Genomic DNA, 20,687 nt, shown 5'->3' with positions numbered 1-20,687 from the left:
CCACCATTGCCCCATCCCTTTTAAAGGGTCGGAGGGAAGTGAGACGTCGTGGAATAGACCCGTTCACTAATTCATCGATTCACTTATGCCCAGAGGCGACCACCACGCCAGAGGTACTTTTAGTACAATATATACAGACCCCTCTGATACCTCTTCATCCCTCTTCATTCTCAACCCATTCGTCCCTTCCTTAATAAACCAGTTAAAGATAAAATATTATTTACCTTCAACCCCTCACCATCATATCTCTCTCTATTTTTTTTTTCTCTTTCATACCTGGAATGTGTTGGTATTCGTTACCATTATTTCTGGGGTAGGGCTGCTCCAGTTTTATGACAAATTATTGGTTCTCTGATTTTACGAGTCGACCCCCATTCTGTCAGCAGTTCACGGACTAGATTCTTTTTTTTTTTTTGCTGAATTTATTCGGACGTTGAGTAATCGTAATAGATTGACTCTCCAGGAATTTTTACACGCGATGGGTCAAGGATATTTCGAATCCAAAAATTTTGAAATTAATTGAGGATGAAAATTTCGAGTTTGATATTTGAATTTTATTATTAAAATTTTGGCTTCAAGGAAATTAAAAAAAATTTTCAACTTTTGTAAAGTGACAATTACACCTGTAAACATTAGTTTTATTATTGTCTGAAAAATTTATAAAAACCAGCGAAATACGGTAAACTCATTTTTCAATTTAGATTTCTTCGAAAAATCAGTGTCACTATTAACACAATTAGATTAATCAAATAAAAAATGTACTTACTCTCTTGCCAGGCGAACAGATACAATTTCTCAGTAAAACCCGCACTCTCTGAAATTTAGAAAAACCTACTATTAGAAAATATTCTTGTAAAAAATCTCTCAAAGTTCAATAAATTTCCAGTCCAAATCACCGACTTTCAACTTCACATCCGCTTCCCACTTTTCATAAAAAAATTGACTCCCCCATAGTTTACATGCCAAAACGAAATTCTAGCGTTTTTTTTCTGAACCCTGCGTCCCTCATACCCATAAAAACGGTGGTAGAGACTGGTGAATGCAGATTTACCCTTGACTCTCGATCAATTAATGGACAAGCCTCTGGATCGGACATCCTGGACATAAACAAGTGTTACCTTCATTCCGGAACGAAGGAGAGAGCGAGAGGTGGTCCATGAACCAGCATTATCTCCACCTGAAAACTCAATTAAAAATCATAGTGTACGATAAGGTACAATGTCCCTTGAAACTTGGTCATCAAACTCGAAGCTGAAATCGGTTGGATGCGTCAAAGTCCGTTTGAGGGTCTCCAACCGATGAGATTACACAGAGAGGATCCTTACTGACATGCACTTGTCGTCGGTTCATACGTGACAGGCACACCTATAGACGGAATTGCTGTGGCACCAGAGAAAGGTATATAGAATGCATATGCAGGACAGGACAAGGGAGAAGATTGAATGGGGGTTGAGAGCAAGATCGATATATCCTGTCCCGCGCATAACACCAAGAGACAAGGGGGGGTAATGGAAATGTGGACGAGTATGTCGAGCAACGAGGGAAAAAAAAAACAGTGAAAAAATGACAAAAGAAGCGGAAAATGACAGGAAAAGGGACAAGTGAAACATCGGCTCAGTCTCTCGGGAATAAATCCTCCAGCGAAACTCATTAAATAATCAACAATTAGCCACGTTGTCATTTTTTAAAAAGATACTCTACCCTTTTTCAAAAGTAATCTTGGCATTTTTATGGGAAAAGCTCGAATTTCTTTAGAATTTTCAACTTTTCTAGAAAACTTGTTTTTTTATTTATGAAAAATCTGTTTTTTTTCTTTGAATACTCAATGAGGTTTTTATTTGAACATTGTCTTTTTGCATTTAATTTGATGAATGGAGAAAAAATGGTGGAAATTTAGGTAATTACTTTCCGGAATTCTTATGTTTATGGAAACTTCAGAGAATTTAATGCGTCATAATGAAATTTCTAATTCAAAGTGCTCTTGAAATATTAATGATCGGTCCCCGTAAAAATCCTGAATCTTATTCGATTTTTTCGATTGACTTAAGCGATTTTTTTACGAATTGATATTCAGTGAATTCATCAAGTGAGTGAGGCGCAACTATTAATTGAAAAAAATCAACTTTCCAATTACTCATCAAATCTGGAGAACAAATATTTTCCATTTTACCATCAATATTCAGAAATTTCGATTATTCTCGGCTAAAATCCAGGCGAATTGTTAATAACTTATTTAATCAGTGACAGACAATGTTGTTAAAAATTGTTCTGTTTATCACTCTATAATTCAGAACAATTTTCGGAGTTTCTCTCTAGCTTTGGGGAGGAAAAATACCTAATTGTTAGACTAATATAATATAAGTTTGGACTGAGAGACCGAGAAATTAGAGATAAAGTCGTAAAAATTACGGGCGAATCTCTGGAAATAAAAACTTTATTTCCCTGCGTGGGAAGTCTTCAGCCACATAATCTTCGTTACACATCCCTCACATTGTTCATATTCCCAGTGCGCAAACAGTTTGCTCTTGGCACTTGTCTTCAACTCCCATCAGGTTTTCCACGTTTATTCTCCGTGTGGCTCTCGCCGTTTTGATGTATCACCGTAAAGTCGGTGGTCACGTACAAGAATAACGTAACCAAACGATTTCTCGGCATCTCCACAACCCCGTTTGTTCCATTTTATCACGCCGAGATATCCCCACGATGCTGAACACATAATTTTGGAATAGGTGTCTGGCATTTATCTGGTTATTTTTTCATTCGTCCTCTTCTTCCCCTGGGGATAACATCTTCTGTGCGATAAAAAAAAAACCAAAAGGCAATCAATTCTCTGTATGAATTTATTATTATTATTATATATATTTTTTACAACAGTAATAATGTGGGGAATTTCATCCGGTAATTACATCGATGTCATCATTTTTTTTAGCTCGTAATAATTCTCTGTTTTTTTGATAAATTTTCATTTTTTCAAATTTTAAATTGGAAAATCTCGAGTTTTGTGAAACACTCAGTTTTCCGGTAAATTTGGATTCGTTTTTTGAGCTTTTCGCTTCCGAATGAGAGCATTCTAATCGTTGGAATTTAAGTTGTGCGTTTTTTTTTTGTGTCATCCCCATTTTCGAATGGTGTCCATTCCTACGTATATACACTGAGAGAAATATTCAATAAAAATTACGTGTATTTTCCGTAATTCTGGAGCGAAATGTGGTTGTCGGAAATTTTACGGAACTGTCACGTAATTTTTAACTAAAGTCACGGAATTTTTCCGCGGTGTTCCGTAATTTTTATCTGAATTATCGGTGAAAAATAACGATACCGTCACTTAAATTTTTCGAATCAACTCCGTAATCGGTAAGTGAACTGAAAGTTCCGTAATTTTTACTAAATATTTCTCTCCGTGTATGTGACAACTTTTAAACTTCATCTCCGATTGGGCGTTAATCTAATTGTGCAATTAAATCAATCCGTTTCTCATGTGTAAATATTGTTGAGCCTTAATCCTCGGGATAAATTAAAATTCAATTGATTTATTAAATTAATTGATTTTCGATTTTTCGCAGAAATCCGTTTTTTCACGACGACCGAACCAAAAAATTTATAAAATACTTCAATAATGACTTTAAAAATTTGTTCCCATGTCTTTAGACTGCGTTGGAAAATGGAAATAATAGCAATAATTGAAATAATTGTCCCATCGATTCTACTTCAATTGAATTTATTTACAGTTGAAAATTAAATTAAAAGAGCTTTGATGCGATACAGTTGGGATGGGGAGATAATTATAATAATGATAATTTTTATTAGTTTCTCCTCAGTTTATCCACGTGCAAATGGTAAATTGCCGATTCTACAATTTACAGAACATCATTCCTAAATTGGTATTTTTTTTTTCTCGGCAATGAAGGGAGGAGAAAGGATCCACAAATAATTTTCAAAACTTCATATTTAACTGAGGGTTAGACGTCGCAGCAATTAACAGGCAACTTCTTGGCAACTTAGCAAATATGCGCATGCATTAAAACAATTACCTCCAAACAACAAATTAATGCATTCCCTTGCTTATTCCACGACCTCCGTGTTTACTACCGCGTTGAATAACTACTGAGCAAAAGTGAAGGAAATAATAATGCAAGTTGTAGAAGGTTGTAAGGGAATTTCATTCTCACTGTTTAACTCAAAACTGTTTGTTGCAGTTTTGGGCTGCTTACGTGCCCTGCGAGTCTCAGTACCTCAATGCCGTTCAGCTGACTCTGGAGCAAGTTGACCTCATTAAGAGACTCATTGAGAAGTACTCGCAGCACATGCAGTTTGCTGCGTCTTCTAGGGGTGAGTATTTGTTGGACAGACTTGAGGATTATTGAATTTCGGTAAATGAAGATTAAAAAGAAAATGAAGCAGAAATTCGTCTGATATTTAGAGGACTTAATCCGATGAGCCGAATACTATGAATATACTATGGACATATATATTTTTATTTAAATTAAAAGAATGAGATGAATGATTGCATGGAGAGAAAAATGTAAAAATTATTGAACCGTTTCGTAATTGTGTGATGTCTTAGTCGTTCGGGCAAAGATAATGTAACTTTCCGGTAATTTTTCTCAAATTAGATAAATTTTCCCAAGCAGTCGAAAAATTTGTATTATTCAATAAGTAACAATCATCTAGCCCCTCGGAAAAAATTACCTACAAGTTGTGTACATTTTTTCAAACGATTGAATAGAGAAAAAACACTACACGATTACCAAAGGCTAATTACGAGCAGGTAATTTTTACTGGCATTTTGTCTGCGTTTGTATTATTGTATTCTGAAGACTTATCGAATTTTTATCAGTCCGTGTACTAAGGACGAACAACATGATAATTTCAGAGATACTAGAGGCACACGCGAGTGGAAGAATAGCTTCGTTAATTGGAGTCGAGGGTGGACACAGCCTCGGCAGTAGTCTGGCCGTGTTAAGAACCCTTTACCAATTGGGTGTACGTTATCTCACCCTGACACACACGTGCAACACACCGTGGGCAAAGAGCTCATCCGTGGAGCAGGAGGACAACGGCAGTGGTAGGTGGCAACACCAGAGAATCAAATCAATTGCACCATATTCGTACTGCCCTTGGGGTCATTACGTAATGGCTTTCTGATGAATTTTCCAGGTGGTGGACTCACGGGATTTGGTAAAGCTGTTGTTCGCGAAATGAACAGGCTGGGAATGCTGATCGACCTCAGTCACACAGCAAGAGCAACCATGAGGGATGCATTAAGGGTCAGCAAAGCTCCACTTATATTCTCGCACTCGTCTGCTTTTGCCATTTGCAATTCCACCAGAAATGTTCCCGATGATATCCTCAAACAACTGGTGAGAGCTTTTTCATTCATTATTTCAAATTCCACGCCATTCCACCCTTTCAATCCGCTAATGTACCGCACTTGTCATGCAATTCACCAGTGACACAAAAGAATTTTCTTTTCAATGAAAAAATTCATCATTTTCACACCCCAAGGTTTCATCCAAGAAAAATCTATTTATATTTAAGAATAAATTATTCAAAATTGAGATATTTTTTAGAATCATGAAACTTTTTTTCTCAAAAATCTGTGAGATTCCTTTGAAATAATTGACTCACGAGGTCTTGAAACGAGTGAAATAATGAATTTTTCTCGTTAATTAACATTTTGAATATCAGGTGATTTTTTTACGACTCGTTGAACCTCCGGAACTACTCCATGACAGCTCATCAATCTATAAAAACTCTGAAAGTTCCCCTTTCGTTTCTATCACATTCTTAACCAAGGAGCAATTCTCACCATAAAAAGCCGAATGATCTCCAAAGTAAAACGATCCACTAAATTTTGTCCTTACAGCCCTAAAACAGCGCAGTTCTACCGTATTATAAACTTCAGCTGTCTATCATATCGAGGAATCCAGTTATAAAGTTTAACCCGATATTCCATTAGAATCGATTACACGAACATTGAAGCTTGTAGAGTGATTATTAACACATCAAAATTCCCAACACTTTGTCGCCGATAAATTCCGAGCCCAAGGCAGAAGGCAAAACGATCAAGAAGAAAAATTTCTCAACACCGAAGCCAACAGAAATTTCAAGGAATTAAATCTCATCCAAAAAACTTCTTAATCTTCCGATTAAATCACGATAACAAGACTAATCCATTAAATAGAAATCCATCATTAATATAATCATGGATAAAGTATCTCGGGGGATTCTCCGAGCAGAGACTGCACTAGTTCATCATCCCGGGGAAAATAAATTCAGTTGGATGCAAAGGAAGCTCCACAAATCCGCGGAAACCATATCAGCACCCCATCATATTTTCTCTCCATGGGAATTCGATGTAAAATTGGATAAAGATGAAATAGCAGTTGGCAGCTGAGGCTTCTACTCAAATAGATCTAAGACCCAATGCCAATTCGTTCAAAAAAATTAATCCCATAATTTTTTTACGAAACGACATATGCTTTGCGTTGACGGAACTGTTACTTAATTTTTCATTAATTTTTCACTGCGTGTACCAGGATAACGCAAACAAATTAATTTTTTGATTGAAATTTGAAGGGCAATTATCCGACCGGGTAGATGAACGCTACGAAAAGTACTTGATAATATTTTATTACATCATAATATTTTATTTCCATGGGAATTCGATGGAATATTATGTGAGGATGAAGTGGCAGTTGACAGCAGAGGCTTCTACTCAGATAGAGCTCGGGTCCAATGCAAATTCATTGAATATATTCGGATGGTGTCGAGGAAAACCAAAGAGGAATGCAATGTGGCCGAATGTTCGTGGGGAAAAGGTGGGGTACCGGAGATAATTACCACGCTTGCCAATGGAACCTGGAACCAGTTTCAATGGCCTAAAACAATTACCACCGACGATTCCTTTCCATTGCTCGAGTTTTCTGCTCCATTAAGAGAATCCTCTCCCTTTTCCAACCCACCGGTATCATTATCAGGGAAAACTATCGACCTTAGAATTTACCATTCGACTCTTGCAATGAAAACTAAACGTTATGTTACATCTTGGGGAGATGTTGCCTTTCCTGGGGAGGAGATTGAAATTTTTAGAAGGCTCTCGTTAGAGCCACGATTAAAAGTTCCTCGTGATAAATTTATTTGTACTGGGGAGGAACATTTTATAATTGAGTTCAAGGTTTTAAATTTAAGTTTCTCAGTTTTTCACTGTTCGTTAATGCTCGCTTTAAACTCGTTGACTTTCCTGTTTTTTTTTTTTTCTTTCATTTTTTCTTTCTTTTCAACGCCCAGTACTTTCCTCACTCTCCATTGAGACTCGTGTGGCTATTAATCACTGATGGGAAAAAAAACACTTCTCTTTACTGGCATTCGCACACTCTACCAGACCGATTTTTCAATAATTCACTCGTGTGCTTTTGATTCTGTTGCCCTGATTTATAAAGTTACAGGGGAGAAAAATTTATTTTTCTTCTGGTGATTTCAATTTGGGAAAGATTGGTGTTCATTGAGAATTATTGGGGGAGGAATTTCGGTGTGAGTTCAAGAGAAGTTGAGAAAAATTTTCAATCTTTCTGGGACTTATCTTTTTCTTCGCATTGTACAAAATTTATTGTAACTTCATGCACAAAACCATTTAAATTTCCAAATATATACCTTTGCATTAAATTTTAATTAAAAACCGTTACTGAATTTCGCATTTATCTTTAAAATTCGGTTTTCCAAGTTGAATGATAATTGATTTTTCAATGAAAGCTTAAATTTTTATGCTGATCGTAAAAATTTCAATCAAATGTAATTGTACTTCCGACATTTTTACGGCTTTTCAGCGCCAAATGCACCTGAAAATTGACAATTACACAGAGTAACAACTTCACGAAAAATTGCGCGACAGTAACTTAAAAATTCAGATTAGTTCCGCTATTTTTTGGGAAACAACATACCCCCTATATTCATGGAACCGTCACATAATTTCTCGTGAATTTTTTTCTCCGCATGAAATCTCAAGGGTTATTTCCCAATATTGTCGGTGAGCGACAATCTCTATCAAGCATCTACATCGCTGGTCAATTGTCTAAATAATCTTTCTTTGTGGTGTGTAATAATATTAATAGTAAATAATATTTTTTGTAATGCTCTTGACGTGAGTTATATTGGCTTTTGCCCCGAGCAGTGAAAAAAAGTGGCGAACAACACCAGAAAAATTGAATAATAGGATAAAAAAATGTGAAGGCTGAAAGAGATGTTTATCTTTTGGGTTAGATAGCAGATAATTAAATGATATGAGTATACATCGTGGACACTGTATTTATCCAACCCGCAGAGGCGTATGAATAGCGATAAACGCCGCAGGCTAGTCGAGTGATAACAGATCCAGTCGGGCCTCTATCTACTGTATCACGCTATTTCTATCGGTGGAACCCAATATTCCTTAAACAGTTTCACTAATTTGGCTTGGTGCTATCGATCTATAAAGTGAGGGGGCGGAAAAATGCGAGAATAATAAAGGAAAGATGTCTCAGAGTATTTCATCGAACGCGGTCGCCGAATTACACGATAAATTTCCGTTTATTTCATATCGAAATTTCAGCATCACCAATTCTCAATCGCGACTGAAAAAAGTTATTAGTTCTTGTTTTTACAATTTTTTTTCCGTATAATTTTATCTGGAAGAGTGGACTACCGTTCCTCTGAAATTCGCTGTCATTTTTATTTTAGGGAAAAGTTCATATTTTTTTCTTATTTCACTAGCGTAAATGGCGCGATGCGCGCGCCTAAGCTCACACGTATGGGGTGTTATCATTTGATATCTAAAATCGAAATATTCAAAGAATCTTGAATATTTAAAAAAATTACCCATAATTTATGTTTTTTTCTTTAACTCAATTCAATTGATAAATTCCATATATTTCTTTCTTATTTTAGACAAATCATTATTTTATTGAAATGGTATTTTATATTATACTATATGTATATATAGGATGATATGTATAGTTTTTTTTTTTAGGTAGGTAATAGGTAATGCGCCGAAAAAAGCTGACAAAACACGTTACATATTTTTTTTTTAAAGGAAAATTTTTAAAATCGGGAAAAATCCACTTCCCACTTAGAAGAAAAATCAAACCTACTACTCAGAACTCTCGAGTTTTCTCGGGAATTTTCACTATGGGGAAATTTGATATATAGTGAATCGGGAAAAATTCACTTGCCACTCGAAGAAAAAATCACCCTCTCGAACTACTCAGAAATATACCCGAACTAAATTCGAGAATTCCCTCTTTCCGAATATTCTTCAATGACAAAATAAATAGAATCGTTTTCGCCTCTATTATATGTCATCAAGAGATCGATAAAAAAAACGACAATTATTTATAAATTTCAAATGACATCGTGACGTGAAAGATACCTGATGGAAAATAAATAAGATATGAAAAGTCGATTGGCGTTTTTGTTTTTCTTTGAAGAAAATAGTATGTTAACGTCTTGTGAGGAGATAAAGTTGAGCTTTGATGGGACATAGGGGTAATAATCGTGGGATATCCTCGCCCTGGTCTCGAAGCCAATTGACTCAATCCTCCCTTCATTCATGCAGGACACACATCCTCGACGAACATCGATTGGAAACGTCCGAAGGATCAACTGAGTTACACGAGATAGATTAAATTGGAAGTCCCTCTAGTTTGAGTGTATCGAAATGGAGAGAATGGGCTCTGACCCACAGGGGAAAACCAAAAGAGAGTAAACGAGCAACTCATCCCCCACCCCAAAACCATCAACAAACGGAACTCACCCCAGGGGCTAATTCGATTAGATTAATTCCAACCAAATCTCATTGATGGAATTTACTGGGAGTTTATAACGAATTTATGATGAGTTTATCCCCATCAATCTATCGATTGCCGAGTGAATCCACGAATTGTCCAAAAATATTCTTCATTATTGCGCTTCATGGTAATTAACGATAATCCAATCAACGTGACCCTTAGACGATGAATACTCGATTGAGTTTCGTTTGTGTTGCGAATGACAATAGTCAAATCTACGAGGGTCATATCTAGTGGTATGCGCATTCGGTTACTATTATAACCGGATGGCTTGGCCCTAATAGCCAGTACTGCCGTTGGATTTCCATTAATTCCCAGTCAATGGCTAAACCCCCACCTATTTGAATATTTTAATCTTCAAGTCGACAACGAAGCTCTGATACAAGTCACTATACAGAAATGATAAAAACACTCCAAAGATGCTCCATACACTTATACCCAAAATTCAAATTTTTTTAGTTTTTTTTTAATTTATTTTTCTAAAAAATTATTCATGGAGTTGATGTGAAAAATTTTACGTTTTCACGTTTCGTCATTATTCAATGGCTTACGAAGTTTCGGTGTGGTGCGACCACTTTCATACGTTTTTTTTTACAGTTTTGGGATTCTTTTTAAAAATTATAATCAATGAATTTCTTAGTAAATAGTCTATAAAAATCTGAAGTGCATTATTGATGTTTTTAAAATATGGTATTTTTGTAAATAGTTCGCATAGTATCATTTATATACTGCCAATTATGTAGACAAATTGAACATTAATTGATTGAGTTAATTCAAATTAATTTGTAAAAAACGGTATTCCTCTTGTGAATCGATGCGAGATCAATAGCTGGAGTGATGGATTGTTTCTGTTTCTTTAGGAGTATTCATAGCTTTTATGTTTTCCGGCTATTTGATTAAAATTGGAATTAAAAAAAACATCAATGTAATTAATCCTTTATCTTTGTTGTAACGAATGTCAATGGTGTCGGGTTTAGTTTAATTGAAGATTACATCGTCCATGATAATTCTCATCCCCTTAATCATCGGATATTAAATCCAATTGAATTTTCAATATAATCACTATTTCCACTAATTTTCGTTGTCCCATAAACTGTGATCGAATTTCAAAAAAATTACCTAATCTTGCAGATTAAAAATAACGAACATTTAAAAAATGTTCTGCCATCTTTTAGCCACAACCACTGATTTTTGGAGTTTTCCGAAAACTAGTTGATCGGATTGACCCGAAAAAATATACCGTTTTTTCATTTTATCATTTCATTTTTCTCACGAAGTTTCATGATCGTCCAATAATTGTTTTGCGTTTGTTATAAAGTTTTATGAATTTTTAAAAAGTTTAGAAAGAACACAGTGAAATCATTGGACGTTTATCACATTTTTGGAGTCATTAAATAATGATAAAATGGATGAACGAACATCTGTAAGTTTTTTTCCAGTTTTCAATTTTTTTTAATTCGAAAAACCCAATCCAGAGCCAAATATGGAAATTATTCATTTCAAGGAAAAAAATCCTCAAATCCCTCGTTTACTCGGCTAAAAAATTTACGACCAATTAGACCATTCATCATCTCAATCCATAAACCTGAATTTTTTATAATAAACAAAAAAAAACCAACTTTCATGGCACTCACCTAAAATCAAGCATATGAATAATTTGAGGATGAGCCCCAGATTTTCCTTTTCCAACAGCAAGAGAAAAATTCTCAGACCGAGTGAAAAAGTTCATTCTTACCATTCGTAGAATCTCACGCTCATTAATTTTCATCAACCCGAAATGCCAGAATGAAGTTCCTTTTCTCGAAAATAATAAATCTTTTCATCCACGTGCTGAAAAAAGTAAAGTACAATGAAAAATATTCAGCATTGTAGAATTTTATCAAGGGAGAGAAATATAAAAATTTTGCCGCTATTGATACCCTCTTTTGTATTTCAACTCCGTGACTGTCGATAGTCGGCTCTCGGTAGTCTGTATTTATTGCCAAAAGTAGTGCAATAAAAACTCATGCAGTTCGTTTGTAGCTCGGGCACTGCTCGAAACGTAACTCGGATAAAAGTTTCACGTTCCAAATGCTCGGTATTGAAGGACTATTCGCTGCGCCAATTCCTCTCTCACTCTATCTTTCATACACATTCGAGGATTCGATGTATTCACGGATAGAGTTCAGAGGTCACAGTGTGTGGCCACCACATTGAGTTACACTTGTAGTGTTGCTTTTGTAAACTGATTTTTTTTTTCACTTTATTGGAATTTTACTCGGTGCCCTTTTCAGGCTGCTAATGGGGACTCGTCACGGTGACATTTTACACCGATTTTGTCAAGTGCAACTCTCGTCATGCATTTTCACAAAGAATCAATCATTAATTGTTACATTTATTTCATTAAATTTCTCTTTGCCTAATCAACCGTTAATATATCGATTACTACAAATACTTCTACAAATTTACTTAATTTTTATCCCACGATTTTTAGCTCCAAATTTCGAACCGGCAAGAAATCGGTTTGAGACAGTTAATGCATTCTTTCTTCAGATTTTTCATCATATAAATATAAGTTCCAGTGATTTTTTTTCAATTTTTTCAAATGAGTTCAGTTTAAAATTTTTTATTTAAGAAATCGTAAATGCACTTTCTTACGAAAAATAATAAATCACATTCCAGATGATTCAAAATCATTCCAGTCCTTTTATTTTAGATTGAATTGTTTCTTTCATCACAGTGAGATACCCTTGTAGAGTATTGCCTTTGCAAACTGATGTTTTTTTCACTTTATTGGAATTTTACTCGGTACCGTTTTCAGGCTGCTAATGGGGGACTCGTCATGGTGACATTTTACAACTTTTTTGTGAAGTGTGGACCGGATGCAAGTGTCAACGACGTTGCAGAACATATTTATCACATCAGGAATCTCATTGGGGTCGACTACATCGGGGTCGGTGGTGACTTTGATGGCATAAACAAGTGAGTTTTGCTCAATGCTCCTGCACACTCGATTATCTCTAAAGGAATTGGCAATTCGTGGGAATCGTCGGAAAATAAAATATGGAGAATTTTACGACGAAAAGAATTATTTTTTGTTCATTTCACTATGACTTCTAGTTCTTGAGATATGAACGTTTGTTTCGAGCGGAATTCTGGATGGTAGGGTGGCAGGGGGTTGTCCGCTGCTCACACGAATGGGAATATCTCGAGAACCGGGGATCGTAAAAACACGAGTCAAAACGCGTTTTATCCGCTATAAAATTCTACAGGTTTCATACGATGGGGTCTTTTGATGCGATGCTGATAATTTTCGAGATATTCAGATTCAAAGCTGCACCGGAAATTAGAGTGCCTTATCAATGACAGATATTTCGCCATCAACACGAATATTGAAAAAAGAAAATCTGTTTTTGAACTAAGAGATCAAATTCTTCTTTTTCTCTAATCTCCAATAAAATCTCTAAATCCCATGCTAATCTCTATCAAACTTGTTTATTTATTCTTACCGAGAATTATTATTGTTAATCAAGTTTATATGTTGTACAATTTTACAGAATGTGAATATTAAAAGTCATTTTCATTCATGTAAATTCAGATTACCTTTGCGCCTAGAATTCCTGTAACTCGGAGACAAAATTCGTACCACTGTGCTGTAAAAAATCAGATGGATTTATTAGAGTGTATCGAACGTATCTTTCTCCCCACCAAACACAGAATCCACCTCGAGAAATAAAAAAGGAGTTGAAACTACCAACAAGTAATTCAAAACTTCTCCTGGCATTAACTTCTCCTTGCATTTTGAATTGTTTAAAGAACACCCAGAGGCCTGGAAGATGTCTCCAGATATCCCGAACTTTTCGCTGAACTTCTGAGAAGCGGCAAGTGGGATGTTCTGGATCTCAAGAAAGTTGCGGGGTTGAATTTGCTCAGGGTCCTCAGGCAGGTAAGTCGATCCGATCAGCGAATGCTTGTTGACAGGATTTTTTTTTCCTTCATTCCATCTCTATTTCCTCTCATTTCTCAACATTTTTCTCTCCTCCAGGTGGAAAGAGTACGGGACGAAATGAGAACAGCGGGTGTAAAACCCTCAGAGGAGTTCCTTGCCTCGCCGGACACAACTGGCAATTGCGCATTGGACATAAACTCCGTACAAAGAGTTACGGAAGTTTGACCGGTTATCAAAACTATTGATGTTCCTTCGTACTCATCACTTCTATCCTTGCAACTGTGAGAAATGTTCGAGATGGAGAGAAGAAAAAAAAAATGGAGAAACTTATCGTCGTGTTTTTCTACCAATCTACTGCTCACCTTAAAAGACTGGAGATAAAACTTATATTCGAGGGAGTTAAGGGGAATATGGCATAAATGTAAGAATCAGGGGATGAGTCGATCCAGAGACATTAGTGCATGAATAAATTCGAAAGAGTAAATTATTTACGAGCAATGCATCGTATTTTTCTGCGTTTCGTTCCCTCTAATCTTTCTAATCCTCTTTAGTGACTCGAACATGATACCAAAAGGGCATGAAAAAATCAGTGAGGGAGGGGAAGAGGAATTATGAGAGTTAAAAGCTAGAAGCACGTACCTGTCGTCGAGGAAAAAGATTTGAGGGAAAAATTTTCTCTGAACAGCTGATTGTCGTTTCTTGACGTCAAAATGACAATGTTTAGTCACTCGTGGGGTTGATGAGAAATTCACGGTGATGGCTTTTATTACAGGAGGGCGTTTAATAGCGAATCAGATTGAAAGGGATTCATATCATGGGGAAAACTTTGACGCGGGCACGTTGTAAAATTTTTCTCCGTTGTTTTTTTCTCGTGATTATTATATTTTTTTTTTTCTTCATCAACCCCGTCAATCTACCTGTCTGTGTCTCGTGTGCACTTATTCCACGTTTCGAGAGTTGGGCGAGGTCACCCAGCGAAATATCCGATGTGGCGGAATTTTAAAGGTGAACTCTCGACCGACCCTGGACTCACCTCCCATCTCCTATTTACAGGGGTGGGAATATAAATAATGAGAATGTATACAATTGTAATGAGAGAAAACCCAATCAATTCGTTGTTATCTCGACGGCGATGTTCTATAAATAAATGTTTCTATTGTATAATGTTGGGAGTTTTATTTAGCATGGTGAATAAAATTGCAGTGATCATCGGTCTTCTGGCAGAGGAATTTATCGAGTTTCAAACGACCCGTGTCCACTTGAATTCAGAATATTCAAGTACTTTAGGTTTTTTTTTTCTTCTGTGTTGACATTGTTCTCTGCAGTTTTTTTGTGACCGTCACTGCTTCTGGGCGGTTTATAATGACCTTATTTAAACTTTTGCAATTAGGGATTTTGGGAATTATATTTTTATATGAATTATTTACAAACAATTTTTAATTGCATTACATATGCCTGTATTCTGATGTAAATGTGTAATCGATTCTTCAGATTGTAAACAAGCAAACGAAATTCCTCGTAGTTTAATTACTAAAACTCGTTTATATATTTTTTGTGGAGCAACAGAAGTTTTTGCAACGATTTTATTGTTTCTACTTCTGAAGTTTGAAATATAATCAATAATTTTTGTAGAAAAATACACGGAAAAAAAATAGTAGCTCTTGGAACAGAAAACTATTCAATATACAATCTACAACCGATAAATTTTTGCTTAAAAAGTAATAGTAATTAATTTTAATAATCGTAATCTACAGATTCACATTCAGAATTGTATGTGTCACACACTCGATTTCTCATCAAAACAAAATTCCTTCCATCTGATTAATACCGACACTGCAAAATCTATGGTTCAGTACTACAATCACCTCTTGCAAAATTTTCTCCACCCTTTGAAAATCCAAAAAAAGGTTGAAAGCAAAAAACGAGATAAATAAACCGATTAAGTTTAAAACACCCAATCCATCTCCCCACCAAATCCCCACACTAATCTCATCTCTTACTTTTCTTTTTATGCTTATGTCTTTTCTCCTTCTGCTTGTGCTTTTTCTTCTTCTTACTCTCCTTCCTCTCGATCCATTGGACTTGATCCCGTTCCACCTTAGTCACAACAACACTCCGAAAAACAGGTTTCTGAACAATTTCAGAATTACCCGACTCTGTCCTCGTGGATTTAGCAGGTAAAGCTGGACCATACGTCTGCATGGAAATCTCCACCCCCAAATTCTCACCCGAATTCCCCCCTAAATTCCCGCCTGAGTCTTTTTGCTCCCCCGGAGTGGTCGGTAATTTTCTCGTTTCAAAATTCCCACTAGCCCCCTCAGTCCCCTTTGCCGTGGGTTTGACGAGTTCATCGAGATCGAGTTTAGCAAAAATGCCCCGAGGGGGTGAGTCGTTCCTCAATGGATTTGCCTCCCCCATCGTCCTCCCAATCAACAACGCCTTAACAGCGTCCTCATTAACCCCATCCTCAACCCCCTCACCCTCGTCACCTCCCTCGTCCTCACTGCTGCTGAGAAAAATAGCCTTGAACAGGTCCTTCTTACCAGTCTCCTCTCCATGAGATACCTCAGCATCCTGAGTCTTTTCAGAGCCTTTTCCAAAGATCTTTCCATAAGAACTTTCAAAGTCCCGCATTTTTCCAGATCTGCTGCCCCTTGTATCAATATCCGAAGTATCCAGCCGATGCCCCAATTCCCCCTGAACCCTTTGAGCTCCTTGAGTCCCCGTCGTTTCCTCCACTTCCTTTACCGCCTCCACCCTCTCAACTTTCTTTCCCACTGATTTATACTCGATATGTGGTTCTTTATATGTCCCAGCGGTATCTGTAGCTCTCTGAAACTTATCGGACGAAAAATCGAGGCCTTCAAAAACCGAGAATTTCTTCTTTACCTCTGGCTTAGCACACCCAGTTCTGGGCTCAGGAATATTGAACCTCTTGCAGATGATGCTGGAAGGTTGCCAGGGCTCGACGACTCTCGTCAGTTTTCCAAACATTTTCGCCCTGGCTGCCGCCACCATGGGATCCTCAATATTATCACTTTTATTAATGGATGTCCCAGGACCCTCACACATCCTCAACGCCTGCTCGAATTCCTCCTCCTCGCGCCCCCTCTGCCACTCAGTCATTGAAAGAGGCTGAATGCTCGACAATTTACTCCTCTCGTTGTTATTGACGAACTCCAGGTATTGCTCAAACCGCTTCTGCTTTTCCTCCTCGATGAAGGGTTTTGGCGTTGATCCCAGAGATGATTTGAATTCGGGAAGATTCTGAAGGGCTCCAGGAGTATTTTCTGCCCCCTCGACACCTCCTCTAACGAAACTCGTGGTTGAGAGTTTGTCCAGCCATGAGACCGCAGGTTTTTTGGGCTCTTTCAGGGTCTCTGAGATATTTTTCAGGTGCTCCCGTCCATGGAGGTTCAAGGTTCGAGTGATGATGTTTGCTGCAGGGGAGGGTTTACTTTGAGAGGTTTTGTCTGGTCCTGTGGGTTTATCGTGGCTCGAGGATTCCCCGAGGATCACTGATCTGTCTGTAGCATCGAGGTCATGACGGGCTAGACCTTTTCTGTGGGCCATTTCTCTCGTGGATTGATTCGAGTCTTTTAGATCTTCCGCTGGAGAGAATCGACTCTTACGCACCCTGTGGATGGGCTTAAAGTCCTTTGGAAGCTCTGGTGGAGGAAAGTACTTATGACGTGGAAGAGTGTTTTTCGCAGGGACGAAACCCTCTAGGCAGCCTTCAACGGTGGACTCGTTGGGCTTTCGTCGGGGGGTTTTTTTAGACTCTGGACCCAGAGTGAAGTCGTACCTGGACATATCATCTCGGGCGTAAATGTCCTCGTCGTCTGCCTCAAAGGCTCCCACACCGAATGCCTGTCCTTTTATCGAGAGCTTCTTGTTCTTCTCGGTCAGCTGCAGCGAAGGGCCATCGAAGAGATTTATATGGCCTAGGACCGAAGTGCGCTCTAATCCGCTATAACCTATTCCGAACGTATTCGACTTCGGGTTCAACCTGAAGAAGAGCGTGATTATGATTAATGAAGTGATTTCAAGTAAATTTCAGTGAAAAAAAAATAGAGATAACCCAGAAAAATGAATATTCTCTTACCGAAATGGTTCGTAATCGTCTGGAGCGAAGAGAATGCCTTCGTGGTCTTCATCAGAGCTTTCAGAGGTAGTTTCAGTGGTTTTTGCCTCCTGATTGGGCAAAGAGCACCCATAGAATTTTTTTTTGTCATTCCTCTCGCGAGTTCTTCGCTTTTCTCTTCTGGTTACCCTGGGGCCCACCCCCTGTCCGGGTTTCCAGCCCATTTTTTTTAACAGTGCAACCCCGATGGTGTCAGTCACTGGTTTGAGGATATCCTGGAGGACAGGCACTCCCGGAATTGGACCCTCACTGGCCCTCGGTCTCTCCCTCTTTGCCCCTTTGGCAGAGCTCGTGTAATCGCTGGAGGTTCTGATAGCAGTTGGTGCAATTCCAAATTCACCGGTGTCCTCCTCGTCCATGAAGTCCTCTGGGAGCTGATTGACACTTCCGGCTTTGTTGCTCCGAGAGGACTTGAATTGCTGTGGCCTCCAGCCATCTCTAGTACCCACTGTGTTGAAATATCCCGCTGAAAAACCACCGGTGAATGCACCATGAAACCTCCGTCGTCCTTGGGCGTCTGTTGCGATCTGCTCTTCTATCGTTACTGGTTTCTTCCTGGGCAAGTTCTCTGGAATAATCACGATTTTTTCATTAAAAATTTTCCTGGCCTGAATGATCAACTCTGCATGAAAATAATCCACTTGTATTTCTCGAAATAACTATGAGACAACTATTTTTTTATTAAGTTTTATTGTCATGTGCGAACGGATCAACTGTTGGTTGATTTATTCATAAATCCTTTTTTGGAAAAAAATAATTTGCCTCCCCCAAAAATCTTAGATCAACCCCTAGGTTTGGTATAAAAGAAAAACAAACAATTAATTAAAATAAACAACTGTCTGAAAGACTATTAATACTGGATGATTTATAAATTAATAAATAATATTCCCAATGTAGGGCACTTGGGAAACCATAAACAATTGACTTTTTCTGCAGCCGCTAGATTATAATATTTTATTTATTCTCTTGTTATGAATTACCTTCATCCAAAGGCTCCAGGGGTTCTCCAAACGTAACATAGTTCTCATTGTCTGAATCACCCATTTTTAAATAAATAAAGTAACACTTGTTTCAGGTCATAATGCTCGTGGAATTGACAGACACCTGGAGGTTATGATTTCTGGTTCTTCTGACGTATCCAGTGATGAAAAGAACGAACAACAGCCTTACCCCCCAATTAAAAAATTTTCATATATTCAAAAAATATAAAAAAGAACAAAATATACATCTAAATCAGCAATTAATCCTATAAAATGTTATAGAGCCCCGGAATAACTTTTCTAAACCCGAATGAAGAGATTTACGATGACACCTGAAAAAAACTGATGACTCTTTATTATAAAAAAGGATAAATATTATCATAATTATTTCAGTACATTTATTCCGAGATATTCATATTTATACAGTAGTTTTTTTTCGCTATTATATTAATCAATAGTCATACAGTAGTTTAGCAATAGTGGCGTAATGCATTTTGCACTTTCGATCGATTTTCATTTATTTTCATTTTCTTTTTATCGGTTAATATTGTTTGACAAAAATACAAAAATTATTAAGGTATATGACAATCAGTATGAGAACAAATCGCCCCGCTCGACTCTCTTTCATTTGTCTGTTCACCTACTCTCTCGTCTTCTATTCTTATATACTGAACTTGCACTTCGTTAATTCTCATTCAATAGTATATATTTTTTAATTTTTTTTTTCATTACTTGTTACCTCATCGTACACTTACACTTACTATATACCTCCCCTCCCGAAGGATCAATCACGAATCCAACAATCGTGATTACATTATTCCTAAACGTTATGTATTGTGATTTTTCATTGTCAACTAATTAAAAAAAAACATAAGGATATCTAGAACGGGAAAAGAAACGAATTGTTCTTCCCCAAATTTTTGTTCTACGCTTGCCCAAAGTATGAGATCCCCCCCTTTCAACTTTGATTTTAATTATCGATAATAATTATTAAAAATTCTCTTGTGAAAACCATTGAGAGATGCACATTCATTTTTCTGGGTGTGTAATGCATATTTATATATGTATCGGGGTTCAATCATCGTACCACACAAGTAGCTGATGAATAGTACCACTTGGTAAAACGAATATTTGTACCAGAAAAATATTCCCGGGCAATGAAATACCGTATTTACCTTCCAAGTGCAACGAGTTTATCGAGATAACTCTCATCTTAAACTAATTACACTAGCTCCAGGGATATTGTTTCCTATGAGAGAGAAAAAAAAATATGAAAGCTTTGTGATCGGCGAAACTAACAATTTTTGTATTCTTCCAGCAATTAAAAAAAAAAATACAAAACTCCTCGCGATGACCAACAACCTGAATTAAATCCTGATTCCGCTAGTTATTTGTTTTTCTCACATATTTTTTATTGTTTACAGAACAAATTAAAAGAAAGATACAAGTTTACAAGTACACAGGACCTTCGGGTACTATCTATGATAATGAGTAGAAAAAAAAAAATAATGAAATAAAGTGTAGATAGTCAATGAATTCCTCGTGATAAGCCAAACATTTTGGATTCATCCTTCGTTATTTCCTCTTGATTAATTTTTCATAACTCTTTGTAATCTATACTTGATTCTTTAGCTTTGGTTACCATTTCGATCGAAGGCTACTTTATTTCTTAAAAAGAGGGAAACAGAAATTAGTGGAGAAATGCTTTAAGGGGATAGAAAAATTCATAAACATTTAATGATTACTACTGTACGATTAATAAATGTGGAATTGGGTGATTAAGTAATTCGTTACTTGGGGGGATTTTTTCGGGG

General features: G+C 37.0%; 2 protein-coding genes across 2 annotated transcripts in view; one reads left to right on the top strand and one right to left on the bottom strand.

The window, feature by feature from the left end:
• Nucleotides 1-14,553, top strand: part of LOC105265520 (dipeptidase 1) — a 79,440-nt gene extending 64,887 nt beyond the window's left edge. The window contains exons 3-8 of the mRNA XM_011303052.1: nt 4,197-4,329; nt 4,874-5,065; nt 5,158-5,360; nt 12,622-12,782; nt 13,617-13,746; nt 13,846-14,553. Coding sequence (XP_011301354.1) covers nt 4,197-4,329; nt 4,874-5,065; nt 5,158-5,360; nt 12,622-12,782; nt 13,617-13,746; nt 13,846-13,974 — 948 coding nt within the window. The 3' untranslated portion in view covers nt 13,975-14,553. The remainder of the gene's footprint in view (nt 1-4,196; nt 4,330-4,873; nt 5,066-5,157; nt 5,361-12,621; nt 12,783-13,616; nt 13,747-13,845) is intronic.
• A 79-nt stretch (nt 14,554-14,632) lies between these two features.
• On the bottom strand, nt 14,633-19,008 carry LOC105265518 (G patch domain-containing protein 1 homolog). Its single transcript, XM_011303050.1, has 3 exons — nt 18,874-19,008; nt 17,855-18,461; nt 14,633-17,758 (listed from the first exon to the last, which is right to left on the bottom strand). The coding sequence occupies exons 1-3, from the start codon at nt 18,935-18,937 to the stop codon at nt 15,739-15,741; spliced, it is 2,691 nt and encodes an 896-aa protein (XP_011301352.1). The 5' UTR covers nt 18,938-19,008; the 3' UTR covers nt 14,633-15,738.
• Between the last annotated feature and the right edge of the window lie 1,679 nt (nt 19,009-20,687).

This window comes from Fopius arisanus, unplaced genomic scaffold, assembly GCF_000806365.1.
Source record: "Fopius arisanus strain USDA-PBARC FA_bdor unplaced genomic scaffold, ASM80636v1 scaffold00030, whole genome shotgun sequence".
Lineage (NCBI taxonomy): Eukaryota > Metazoa > Arthropoda > Insecta > Hymenoptera > Braconidae > Fopius > Fopius arisanus.
This window is presented reverse-complemented; position numbering and strand designations above follow the sequence as displayed.

Coding starts and splice junctions, on each gene's coding strand:
- LOC105265518 (XM_011303050.1), bottom strand. CDS start 18,937: ATGGGTGATTCAGACAATGAGAACTATGTTACGTTTGGAGAACCCCTG. Junction 18,462..18,873: donor CCTGGAGCCTTTGGATGAAG/GTAATTCATAAC, acceptor TGATTATTCCAG/AGAACTTGCCCAGGAAGAAA. Junction 17,759..17,854: donor GACGATTACGAACCATTTCG/GTAAGAGAATAT, acceptor GCTCTTCTTCAG/GTTGAACCCGAAGTCGAATA.